Source organism: Sarcophilus harrisii, chromosome 3 (assembly GCF_902635505.1).
Source record: "Sarcophilus harrisii chromosome 3, mSarHar1.11, whole genome shotgun sequence".
Classification (NCBI taxonomy): Eukaryota; Metazoa; Chordata; class Mammalia; order Dasyuromorphia; family Dasyuridae; genus Sarcophilus; species Sarcophilus harrisii.
The window spans coordinates 1,500,413-1,512,754 of NC_045428.1; the positions used below are offsets into that span (position 1 = coordinate 1,500,413).

Sequence of the window (12,342 nt, forward strand, 5' to 3'; positions counted from 1 at the left end):
CCCGGTCACTTATGGGAGGCGGGTCCGAGCAGTTACTCAGGCTCCCTCCAAGGGGGTCGGCTTTGGGGCTAGAGCAGGAGGAGGACGGGGTCCCTCGGCCCCGGGGGGAGGGCTGGGCTGGCTGAGCCCTCGCCATGCCGTGGGGAGGGGGCGGCTTTTTGCCTGACGCCCTGCAAGGCCCTGTTCTAACCTCCCAAGAGTTAGTCTGGGTCCGAGATCCATGAAATGGGGATAATGATACCCGGTCCCTAATGAAATGGGGATGATAATACCTAGAGCCATCAAACTGGGATAATAATACTGAGATCCACAAAATGGGGATACAAATACTTCAACTGAGGCAATAATACTTCTCAAGTTTAAAGGTAACCTGCGGAAGAGTCAGTTCAGCCAGCAATTAAGCACCTATTTATTGTATGTGGAGCACTCCTAAATTTGGGGCAGGTACAAGGGGAGCGGGAGCTTCCAGCCTCCTGAGGTGAGGGCTTGTTGCCGGCTTGTTCTCGGTAACATTCGCTCCCTGTCTCGGGGCCAAAGGATGCCCAAGCACGGCATTATGGTCCCCCGTGAGCCAAAGGAAGCCGCCATTGGGTGCCCTGGTTTTCCAGCCCGAGCTCAGTCAGCCACTAGTCACCAAGAGCCTACTGTGTGCCCGGGGCACTCAGCTCACTCCGAATGTCAGCCTCGAGCCACTTGGGGGGGGGTCCTCTCTGCGCGGGGCGAGGGTGGGAGGGGGCCCTCTCTGCCCAGGGACCCCCAGCTCAGCTCTCCCCTCTCTCCCCCCAGATGTTCATCATTGACCGGGCGGAAGGGGACGACTGCCGCCTCCACGAGTTCAGCATCACGGGCTCTACCTATGCGCCTGAAGGCCAAGTGTGAGTAGGGGCGGGGCCGAGGGTGGGGTGGGCTGCGGCTTGGGCCGGCCCGAGGCCTCCCTTACTCCCCCGCCCCTCCTCGGGACGGCTGAGGCTCAGCTCCGGCCTGAAGCTTCCGGAGGAGAGGCCCTGGTCTCCGGGAGGGGGCGGGGCCGGGAACAGCGGGGAGGCCCCGGGCTGGGACAGCGCCCCTCCCCCCGGCTCTTCCTCCTCGGAGCCGCGGGAAGGAGCGCTGAACCTGAGGCGGGAATTGGTGGCTGTGGCCCCCGAACCTCCGCGGCTGCCTCAGAGCGGGCGGGAGATGCTGCGGGCGCCCCCTCCCCTCCCCTGTGGCGGGGTGGGCCAGCGGGAGCCGCCGCGTGGCAGGTTCTGGCCAAGAGGCTCCAAAGCCTTGCGGACGGAAGGGGGGTGACGGGGGAGCCCCAAACGGCCCCTCCCAAGAGCCTTCGCGGGGGCTCGAGGGAGCCGAGTTTGTGGGTGACCCCAGCTAAGGGCGAGAGTCAAGATTTCGAGCTCCCCGACTTTGGGCCGCTCCCTTGCCACGAAATGTAACCCAGGAAGCCCCTTTTAGGCAAACCCCGGTTTCCAAACGGGGGCTAATAATTCACACGGTTTCAGGGAGGGAGTGAACCACAAGGTCGGGCCGGGCAGCAGCGAGAGAGTGGGGGCAGCTCGGGCCGCCACAGAGCAGCCTCGGGGGAGGCCTTGTGGGGGGGGGCTCGGGGGAGGCTGTGAGGGGGGGTCGGGGGAGCACATTTGGGGCTGGGGAAACCCGGGCTCCAGGGGCCTTGTCCGGGGCCGGGCTCAGATGTGGGCACTGGGGCTCAGGATGCCGCCGCGGAGGGCTGGAGGGTCCGGCCGAGGGCAGCCGGGCCGGGACAGGAGGGCCGACTGAGGCACCTGGGAAGGGCCCCGGTGGGAAGGCGAGAGGGGTGGGCGAGGCCCGTCCCTGGGGCCCTGGGCAGCTCCGCGGGCTGCAGCCGTGGCCAACGCTGCCCCCTGCTGGGAGCACGAGGGACTCCGGTCTCTGGGCCCGCAGTCGGGGCCGACGAGCCGGCGCCCGGGGGCGGGAGGGGCCGCCCCGGGAAGGGGCCGCTCGGGCGGTCTGCCCCCAGGTGGGGCAGGGAGCCCGTGCGCAGCAGCCAGTACGACGGGCTCGTGGAGCTGGCCACCATCTGCGCCCTGTGCAACGACTCCGCCCTGGACTACAGCGAGGTGAGGGCGCCAGCTCTCGGCCGGGGAGGACGGGCCCTGGGACCCCCAGCGGGGGCGGGGAGGGGGCTGCGCCCATGGGTGGGGGCCCCTCCCCCCCCCCCCCGCCCCTGCTTGTCTGTGCCCGGGCCCAGGCCAAGAAGGTCTACGAGAAGGTGGGAGAGGCCACGGAGACGGCCCTCACCTGCCTGGTGGAGAAGATGAACGTCTTCGACACCGACGTGAGCCGCCTGTCCAAGGTGGAGCGCGCGGGAGCTTGCAACGCGGTGAGCGGGGGCGGGGCTCGGCGGTTCTGGCCCCCTGGGAAAGCTCCCCCGTCCCCCAAGGCCCCTCCAGGGCCTCTGGCCCCGCCCCCCACCTGCTGGCCTCTTCCTCCCGCCCCTCGGCCCCCTCCCCACCTGACCCCTCCCCACCTGGCCCCGCCCCCCAGGTCATCAAGCAGCTGATGAGGAAGGAGTGCACGCTGGAGTTCTCTCGGGACCGCAAGTCCATGTCCGTGTACTGCACGCCCACCGGCCCGGCCCAGCCCACCTCCGGCAGCAAGCTCTTTGTGAAGGTTCCGTCCTGGGCCGGGGGCGGGGGGCGTTCCCCGCTTGCTGGCTTGTGACTCTGGGCCAGCCTCAGTTTTTGCCCCTGTAAAATGGGGCCACTCGCGGGCCCCCAGAGCCGCTCTTGGCTGTCCCGGCCCCCCCAGGCGGAGCCGGGGCTCTGCGGCAGGAGGCCGGACCGGAGGCAGGGAGAGCCCTGGGACAGTGGGAGGGGAGGAGCCGCCCCGGGCCGAGATCTGGGCGGGGGAGAGACCGAGGGTCCGGGGAGGGCTCCCGCAGAGCGGGGGGGGGGCAGCGCCGGGGGCCGGGCCCACACCGAGCCCTCTGCGGCCCGCAGGGAGCCCCAGAAAGCGTGATCGAGCGCTGCAGCCACATGCGCGTGGGCACCCGGACCGTGCCCCTGGGCCCCGCGGCTCGGGAGAGGATCCTGGCGCGCATCCGGGACTGGGGCACCGGCATCGACACCCTGCGCTGCCTGGCGCTGGCCACCCGAGACGCCCCCCGCAAGATGGAGGACATGCGGCTGGACGACGCCAGCAGCTTCGTAGAGTATGAGGTGAGGGTCCTGCCCCCCGTGGGGGTCTGCCTCCAGGTCCCCCCCCCCCAGCTACCTCCGGGTCTCCCCTCCCCCACCCCCTACAGCTGCCTCCAGGTCTCCCCCTCTCCCCCACAGCTGCCTCCGGGTCTCCTCTCCCCCACCCCCACGGCTGCCTCCGGGTCTCCCCCTCCCCCACAGCTGCCTCCGGGTCTCCCCCACAGCTGCCTCCGGGTCTCCCCCTCCCCGGCCCCCGAGTCCCGCCGCCCAAGCAGGGGGCGCTCTCTCGCCTGCAGACGGAGCTGACCTTCGTGGGCTGCGTGGGGATGCTGGACCCCCCGCGCAGGGAGGTCGCCTCGGCGGTGGAGATGTGCCGCAGGGCCGGCATCCGCGTGATCATGATCACGGGTGACAACAAGGGCACGGCCGTGGCCATCTGCCGGCGCGTGGGCATCTTCTCCGAGGCCGAGGACGTGGCCGGCCGGGCCTACACGGGCCGCGAGTTCGACGACATGGCCCCCGAGCAGCAGCGCGCCGCCTGCCTCAACGCCCGCTGCTTCGCCCGCGTGGAGCCCGCCCACAAGTCCAAGATCGTGGAGTACCTGCAGTCCTTCCGTGAGATCACGGCCATGGTGAGGGCGGGGCCTCAGGGGCTCCTGTCCTGGGGGGCCCCCGCACTCCCCCGTGCTCCCCCACAGGCCCTCACCCTGTGCTCCCCCACAGACCCTCAGGGGGCCCCCCGCACTCCCCCGTGCTCCCCCACGGGCCCTCACCCTGTGCTCCCCCACAGACCCTCAGGGGCCCCCCGCACTCCCCCGTGCTCCCCCACAGGCCCTCACCCTGTGCTCCCCCACAGGCCCTCAGGGGCCCCCTGCACTCCCCCGTGCTCCCCCACGGGCCCTCACCCTGTGCTCCCCCACAGACCCTCAGGGGCCCCCCGCACTCCCCCGTGCTCCCCCACGGGCCCTCACCCTGTGCTCCCCCACAGGCCCTCAGGGGGCCCCCACACTCCCCCGTCCTCACCCCGCACTCCCCCACAGACCGGGGACGGTGTGAACGACGCGCCCGCCCTCAAGAAGGCCGAGATCGGCATCGCCATGGGCTCGGGCACGGCAGTGGCCAAGTCGGCGGCCGAGATGGTGCTGTCGGACGACAACTTCTCCACCATCGTGGCGGCCGTGGAGGAGGGGCGCGCCATCTACAACAACATGAAGCAGTTCATCCGCTACCTCATCTCCTCCAACGTGGGCGAGGTCGTGTGGTGAGAGCCGGGCCGGGGGGTGTGGGGGGGGTTGGGGGGCCCCGGGGGGAGCCGGAGCCCATGAGGTCGTCCCCTGAAGGGGCCCCCTCGGCCCACGGATTCCCTCCATGTCCGGCCCGCTCAGAGTCTGGCTCCCCCTGAGGAAGGAGGGGCCGGACCCCAACAGGAGGTCAGAGGCTGCGCTGGGGTCACCGGGAGGCGTCCATCCTGCCCACTTCTGCTGGGGGGGGGGCAGCGGGGCCACCCTCCCCCCCCCATGAGTGCCCTGGGCCAGGCCCGAGGCCGGGAGGAGGGACGCCCTTGGGGAGGGGGCAGGGGCCGCCCTGAGTGAGTCCCGGCTTCGCCTCCAGCATTTTCCTGACGGCCATCCTGGGCCTTCCTGAGGCGCTGATCCCCGTCCAGCTGCTCTGGGTGAACCTGGTGACCGACGGGCTGCCGGCCACGGCCCTCGGCTTCAACCCCCCCGACCTGGACATCATGGAGAAGTTGCCCCGAAATCCCCAGGAGCCCCTCATCAGCGGCTGGCTCTTCTTCCGCTACCTGGCCATAGGAGGTGGGCGGGGGCGGCCGGGGCTGCAGCCTGTGGGGGGGAGCCGTGGAAGCTGGAGGGGCGTCTGGGCACCCCCCGAAGGGAGGGAAGCCTCCCTCCCCGGGCACAGGCCCCCCCCAAAACCTCCAGAAAAGTGGCTGTGGAGGGGAGGCCGCCCCTGAGCCGCCTCCGCTCCCCTCCCACAGTGTACGTGGGCCTGGCCACCGTGGGCGCAGCCACGTGGTGGTTCCTGTATGACCCAGAGGGGCCTCGAGTCACCTTCCACCAGCTGGTAAGTGGGGGAGGGCTGGCTCCCCCCCCCCAGGGGGCCCCCTCTCCCAGCCCGGCCTGCCCCAGGGGAGCCCCAGAAAGGGAGGAGGGAGGAATGTCCCCTCCTCCCCCCAGGCCTGCACCCGCCCTCTCCCTCAGCGGTCTTGGAGGGGGGGCACTGAGGGGGGTACTGATCCAGGCCCCCTCCCCCGCCCCCTCCGACCAAGGCCCCTTGTGCCTCCAGAGGCACTTCATGCGGTGCACGGGGGGCAACCCGCTCTTCGAGGGCGTGGACTGCGGGGTCTTCGAGTCGCGGTACCCGACCACCATGGCGCTCTCCGTGCTGGTGACCGTGGAGATGTGCAACGCGCTCAACAGGTGGGGGAGGGGACGGGAGAGGGGGAGGGGGGCAGCGGGAGGGGGAGGGGGGGGCTGATGGGGCAGTGGAACAAAGTACTTCCCCCCTCTGATGGAGCCTGGGATGTCAGTTCTGACCCAGCCTGGTTCTTTGCATGACCTCACGGGGCCTCAGTTTCTCCAGCTGTACAATGGAGTGCTTGGCCCTAGCTGGCCTTAGGGGAAGTCACCATCTTCCTGGGTCTCAGGGAGGTGACTCCCGGCGCGGGGCTGCCCTCCTGGGTGCGCTCGGGCTCCATCCCAGGCTCCCACCGGGCCAGGGTTCAAGGCTGACCTCCGGGGCCCAGGCCGGGGCTCTCAGGGAGCCGCAGTGGGGGGGGGGGGGGCTGCCCTGGGGCCGCTGGGACCAGCTGCCCACGTGCTGAGGGTGGGGTGTGATGGGGGGCAGCGGGATCTGAGGCCGGGGAAGACCCTGCTGTCGCCCGGGTTTTACAGCCCCTGCCCCGCCCCCTGGTGCCCATTGGGGCAGCCCCACCTTCCCCACTGGGCGGCACCCTCTCCCTGCCCTTCCCCCCTCCATCCTCCCCTCGGGGCCCCGCTTTCTCCCCCCTCTTCAGCGTGTCTGAGAACCAGTCCCTGCTGCGGATGCCCCCCTGGCTGAACCCCTGGCTGCTGGGCGCCATCGCCATGTCCATGGCCCTGCACTTCCTGGTCCTCTACGTCAAGCCGATGCCCGTGAGTGAGCCCAGGCCAAGGGACCGGTCGTGTCCGCTCCCCTCCGGGCCCCCTGGGAGCGCCGGGAGCTCAGGCTCACCCCCAGCTGTGCCAGCCTGGCTGGCCCCGTGGCAAAGGGGAAGGGGGAAGGAGCTTGGCGCTGTCCCTGCCCCGGTGCTGAGCCCTGCGGGAGGGCCTTGGCGCTGTCCCTGCCCCGGTGCTGAGCCCCCCAGGTTCTTGCTGGCCCTGGCCAAGGTGCTGAAAGTTGGCGCCTCCCAGGATTTGAGCTCCGGAGTCAGTTGGGCCTGGGGCGGGCGCCCGTGGTTGGCCCCTAGTCCGAGGGGAGCAGCTGCTGCCAAATCCTGCTGTGACCCGGGGCCCGGGACAGGGAAGGGCCCGGGAGCTGCCCCAGAACCGGCCCCGGGCCACCCTCTGTGGCCCCTGGGGGGGAACCACGGCCCTGCTCCCAGGCTGTTGTTGGCAGAGGCTCCTTCCCCGGGGCGGGGCCAGCGTGCCCCGCAGGCCCAGGGTCTCCCGACTGGTGAGTGCCTGAGGTCAGGCCCTCCCACTCCCGGCTAGTGGGGCGCACGGGGGCGGCGGCCTTGGCCCCACCCCTCGAGGGAGCTGGTAATGCTTTGCCAGGAGGGCACTTCGGCCCAGCCTCGAGCTGAGCCTCTGGGGGTGGGAGCACGGGGGCGGAAGGCCCGGGCCCTCCCCGCCGGGCCTGCCCTGGCTGCGCCTTCCGCCCTTCTCCCTTCTCCCGTGAGAGCCCCCAAATGGCCGAAGGCAGCGCCTCCAACTGTCCTAAAGGGCCCCTCCTCCATCGCCCAGCGCACCCCAAATTCACGCCGATCTCCCCCAGGAGGAGGGGGACGTGGCCGGTGACCTGAGGACCTCCTGAGTCCCCTCCCCCTGCCCTCCCCTGGGGCAGACCTCAGCCTGTGGGGGACAGTCCCGGATCCCAGAGAAAGGGAAGGACTAGGGGACGGGGGAGGGGAGGCGGCTCCTTGAGAGGCACAGGAGCCTGGGGGCGCTCGGAGGCTAGTGGGGGGGAGTGCAGAGGTGGAGGAAATAGGCCCCTCCCCTCGGGCTCTGGGTGGGTGGAGGAGGTGGGCCCTGTTCCCTTGGGAGGGGGCTAGACTCTCTTCCTCTGAGTTCTGGGTGGGTGCAGAGGTGGGCACCCTCCCTGGGGGCTCTGGGGGAGGGGAGGAGAGTGGGCGCCTTCCTAGAGGCTCTGGGGGGAGGGGAGGAGGTGAGCACTCTCCCCGGGGGCTCTGGGAGGAGGTAGAATCTGGAGCCGGGCAGTGGGTAGCAAGGGGCCTCTGGTGGGAGGGGAGGCCCTTTTGTGGGAGGGGAAGGTCCCGGGGGGAGGGGCTGGGGCCCGTTCGGCAGGCCAGTTTTTGAGCTTCCCCGGTGCTTTGAAGGAATCTTTCCCCTGCCTGTCATTTTGCTGGATGAAGGCCTCAAGTACCTCTCTCGGAACCACCTGGATGGTGAGTGCTCCAGGGGGTGTCACTGGCTCCTCCCCCGGGCACCGCTGGCTCCTCCCTGGGCTCCCCCCCGGGAGGGATGGTCCTGCCCATTGCCAGCCTCAGGCTCGGGCAGGGAGGTGCCCCCCCCCCAGGATCCTTTCTTGGCAAAGAACACAGAGGTGGACTCGAGCACAAGGGCCGTGGGACCAGACTTTCAAAGCTGGGAGGGGCCTCTGAGCATTTGGCCCAACCCTGACCCCCCCCAGGCCCGTCTCTCAAGCCCCCCAGCAACAAGGGCTGGTCCAGTTTCTTGGAGACAGGCGGCTCCCCCCCTTCTCTCAGAGAAGCCTTGTGTGGACCAGCTTTGCACAGCTCCTCCGTAGGGCTTTTCCCACCCTCAGGGGCCTCGGGGGTGGCTGCCCCAGGGTGGGAGTCAGGGGTTCCCTTTGTATGGAATCGGCCCCCCCCCCCGTGCTCTAAGTACCCTGTTGTTTTTTTAGCCAGGAGCCTCAGGAGGATGGCCTCTGGGGGTCTCTCCCCACCTCAGGGGTCTGTGATCGTCCAGCCAGCTCCTGGAGCCTGTGGGGGCTGAGCTGATGCGAGGACCCTGGGCTCCCCCTCCCTCCGGGGGAGGGAAACCCCCATCTCAAGGGGGCAGGGGAGCAGGCCATCTTACAGATGGGGAAACTGAGGCCCAGTTGGGGAGGGAGATGCAGGGAAGCAGCCCCCAGACCCAGGGCCTTGGCCGCAGGCGGGGGCTCTCTCCCTCCCTCTGAGTGCCCCCCTCTCTCCCCAGGAATCCTCAGGAGAGCCTCCCAGGCGTGGAGTAGCCGCCCCCCTCAGGACCTCCCTGGGAAACCCGCCCAAACCCGGTTAGTCCCCGCCGTAGCCCCCCTTCGGCCCTTCCTTGCCCCAGACCCAAGGTATAGAGGCCTTAGGGCCGGCCCTGGTAAGGGAGGCGCCTCCTCTGGGGTTGAGGCCTGTAGTCTCCCTGCCCCCGCCTCCCAGACCCAGGGAATGCCGGGATCCAGAGGTCAGAGAGGGCCCTTGGGGCCAGACATAGCCAGGCTCCCTTCCAGCCCCCGAAGAGCACTTCCCTTCCCACAGCCCCCGCTGCCCCCTCCCCACCTAAAAGGCCGACTGAAAAACAACCCGGGCCCCCCGACCCTGCCCTGGCCTTGGAGCCCCCCACAGTCCATCCTGGGGGAGAAGGGGGCTTGGAGCCGGACAGCCAGGCTGGTGCTGGGAACCAGCATGGGGCCGGGAAGGGGGCGTCTTCAGGGTGTCTGAGTGTGAGGGGCTCCCCCTGGGGGGTCTGTGTGTGAGTGAGGGGCTCCCGGGGGGTGGTCTGTGTGTGAGTGAGGGGCTCCCGGGGGGGTCTGTGTGTGAGTGAGGGGCTCCCCCTGGGGGGTGGGGGGGTCTGTATGTGAGTGAGGGGTTCCCTGGGTGGGGGGTCTGTGTGTGAGTGAGGCTGCCAGGGCCGGGGACAGCTCTGGGCCCACATCCGGCTGCCCCCGACCAAAGGCCTCTGGGGGCCAACCTGGGGCCTCCTGGGAGCCTCTGGGAGAGGAGGGGGTGAGAGACAAGACAGCGGCGAGTTCCCAGGCCGGCCAAGGGCCTTGTAGGGAAGTTTCCGGGAGGGCCGGTGGCCGGGCCAGACTCTCGGGCGGCCCCCCGCCCCCGGCGCGGTCATTCCCAAGGCCTCGGGGACCCCCGCCGGCCCCTCGGGGACCCCCGCCGGCCCCTGGGGACCCGGCTTTGGAGACAGACCCGCCAGAGTGACCGAGAGGGGAGGGGCCCCAGCTGCGGGGGGGGGGGGGGGGGAGAGATCAGAGCCTGGAAGGGCCAGGAGGGCCCTCACTGAGACAGGGCTTGTACCTCCGGGGGGGGCGGCGCTTGGCTCCCACCTGCCGAGGGGACGGCTCCGGCCTGTCTCAGACAGAGGGGGGAGGGTCCCGGGGGGGGGGCCTCGCCCTCAGCCCCTGGGGCCGTTTGGGGGCCGGGGCTGGGCCCTGAGCCAGGAGGAGACGCCCCGGGCGCTCCGGGACAAGGGAGGCCGCCGGCCCCGGGGCTGGGCCCGGGCTCTCCTCTCAGGCCTCCGGGCGAGGCTCCGGGCTCGCAGATGCAGAGGAGGGGGGTGGGGGGGGGGCAGCGCGGGGGCCCCTTCCTGCGCGAGGCTGGGGGGGGGGGGACAGAGAGAGACGAGGCAGCGGCACAAAGTCCAGATTTTGGCTCGGACGCATTCGCTGCGGGTCCTTGTGATCCTGTTTCCCGCCTGTAAAGCGGAGACCCTGAGCGCCCACCTGGCAGGAGGTGCCCAGCTGAGACCCGGATGGGGGAGGGGGGGCGTTAGGGCTGCGCACGCGCCTTGCGCCTGGGGCTGACTTGGGGGTTCTCCCCAAATGCTTTTTTTTTTCTAGAATAAAAGGACCCGGACCGGCCGCCGGGCCCCCCCCTCCTGCCCCCCGCTGCCTCTCTGAGTGAAGCCCCGCCCTCCGCCCGGCCCGCCCCCCGCAGTGTCTGAAAGCCTCGGCCGGATTCTCGGGATTCCTGCTCCCCCCCCCGGCCCCCCCAGCTCTGCCCCTCCCTGCTCGTGTCCTAGTCACGGTCTGTCTGTCTCTGTCCCTCCCTCTGCCCCCTCCCCTCCCCCCACCATCTCCATGGCCCTCCCAGAGACTCCACCTGTAGCCTCTGCCGGGCTGGGCCCTCCCGAGGGAGGGGGGGAAGGGGCCCCCCCTCCCTCGGGGTTTCTCCCGGGTCCCCACAAGCCCCAGACCCCCGCCCCTCCCCAGGGTCCCTGGGTCTGGCACCTTCCCGGCCGCCGGAGCAGGACCAGGGGCCCCCGCGCGGCCCGGGGCGGTCACAGGCGGGCTCGGCCAGGCCCGAGGGCCCGGTCCCGAGGCACCCGCGCTGGGCGGCGGCCCCCCTTCTCCGCCTCCTGCAGGCGCCCCCCCTGCCTGGTCCCGGCACCTGCCCCCCCTCCGGGTCGGCCCCTACCTCCCCTGGCGGGGGGCAAGGGGGGAGGCCCCGGGGGCCCCCCTGGGTCGGGGGTGGGGGGGGGGACCGTAAAGGGGGGTCCCCGGGAACGGGCCGGGGGCCCGGGCCCCCTGGGCCCCCCCCCCCCCCCAAAAAAGCCCCGGACCCCGGGCCCAAGGGACGGGGTTGGGGCCCTCGGCGGGGACCCCCTGGGCCCCTCCCAGTCCGCCCCTAGGCCCCCCCCTCTCCCGAAACCGGGGCCCCCTCCCCCCATTTGCTGAAACCCACGGGACCCCCTTTTTTGAAACCCACCCGGCCCCACCCCCCACCTACCTCCCCACCTCAACCCCCCCCCCCTCCTCCCAACCCCAAAAACCCCCCCCCCCCCCTTCCCCCCCCCCCACCCCCCCCCAGGGCCTTCCCCCCCCGCACCCCCCACTGGGCCCCCCCCCAAACCCTTTAACTCGGGGACGAAAAAAATTTCTCAAATTTTACCCCCCCCCCCCTCCAAACCCCGGGGGGGAAAACCCCCCTAACGGGCCCGGGGGACTCCCCCCACGGGGCCCTTCCCAAAGAAAAAGGGCTTCTTAACCCCCACACGGGACCCCCCCCCCCCCGCCCCACAACCCCGGCCCCCAAACCCTTCGGCCAAGGGGGCCCGGGAGGCCCTACCAAAGGGCACTCCCCAAACGGGAAAGGGGCCCCAAAAAAAAAGGCCAACAAAAAAAAAAAAAAAAAAAAAGGGAAAACCCCAAACCCCCAAAAAGGCCAAGGGCCAGGCGGGAAAACCCCAAACAAAAAAAATTTCCCCGCCACCCCCACAACCGGGGCCCCACCCCAGGCCCCCGGGGGGCCCCCCCAAAACCAACTCAAACACCCGGGACGCAACAGGGCCTAATTCCCCACAAACGCCCCAACCCCCCCCGCCAAACCCCCCCCACGACCCCAACCGGGGGCCTCCGCAAGGGGCTTCAAACTGCCCGGGGCCCCAAGCCCCTTACACCGCAAAAAAAAACTAGGCACACACCAACGGAGGGGGGGAAACCCCCCGGGGAAACCCACAATTTCCCCCCGCAAAAAACCCAAACCCTTCCCCCCGGCACAAATGGAAAAACTAAAAATTTTTCCTTTTAAAACCAACTCAATCGGCGTATTGACCCCAAAAAAGGGCCCCCCAAAGGGACCAAAGGGCCCGGGCGAGGGGCCCCCCCCGGCGGTTCGGTGGGGGAGGGGGGGGAGCCCGGCCCAGGGGGGGGGGGGGGCGAGTGGCCCGGGCCCGGGGGGGTTGGGGCCCGGGCTCGGGCCCGGGGCGGCGGGGGTGGGCTCTGGAAAGGAAGGGAAACGGGGGGGAAGGGGCTTCTTTGGCAAAAGGGGGCCTCGGGAGAGGGGGCCCCCTCCTTTTTTCCCCCCTTTGGGGTCCCAGGCCCCTCCGCCCAAAAATTGGGGTTCCCCCCCTCCGGCCCTCCCTCCCCCAGCCCCGGGGCCCCTAAAGGGGGCCCCCTAGGCCCGGGGGGGGCTGGAAGGGGACGCCGGGTGCGAGCCCCGCGGGGGGGTTTTTTGGCCGGTTGGGGTTTGAGACCGGGCCCCGTGAGG

The 12,342-nt window shown here is 70.5% G+C and overlaps 1 protein-coding gene across 1 annotated transcript in view; it reads left to right on the plus strand.

Moving 5' to 3' along the window:
• The window catches only part of ATP2A3 (ATPase sarcoplasmic/endoplasmic reticulum Ca2+ transporting 3), a 34,653-nt gene extending 24,162 nt beyond the window's left edge, over positions 1 to 10,491 (plus strand). The window contains exons 8-21 of the mRNA XM_031957384.1: positions 787 to 875; positions 1,991 to 2,090; positions 2,222 to 2,353; positions 2,518 to 2,643; positions 2,973 to 3,191; positions 3,467 to 3,802; positions 4,211 to 4,431; positions 4,782 to 4,984; positions 5,167 to 5,252; positions 5,475 to 5,608; positions 6,205 to 6,326; positions 7,699 to 7,794; positions 8,570 to 8,645; positions 10,194 to 10,491. Coding sequence (XP_031813244.1) covers positions 787 to 875; positions 1,991 to 2,090; positions 2,222 to 2,353; positions 2,518 to 2,643; positions 2,973 to 3,191; positions 3,467 to 3,802; positions 4,211 to 4,431; positions 4,782 to 4,984; positions 5,167 to 5,252; positions 5,475 to 5,608; positions 6,205 to 6,326; positions 7,699 to 7,794; positions 8,570 to 8,645; positions 10,194 to 10,257 — 2,004 coding nt within the window. The 3' untranslated portion in view covers positions 10,258 to 10,491. The remainder of the gene's footprint in view (positions 1 to 786; positions 876 to 1,990; positions 2,091 to 2,221; positions 2,354 to 2,517; positions 2,644 to 2,972; positions 3,192 to 3,466; positions 3,803 to 4,210; positions 4,432 to 4,781; positions 4,985 to 5,166; positions 5,253 to 5,474; positions 5,609 to 6,204; positions 6,327 to 7,698; positions 7,795 to 8,569; positions 8,646 to 10,193) is intronic.
• Positions 10,492 to 12,342: the final 1,851 nt, after the last annotated feature.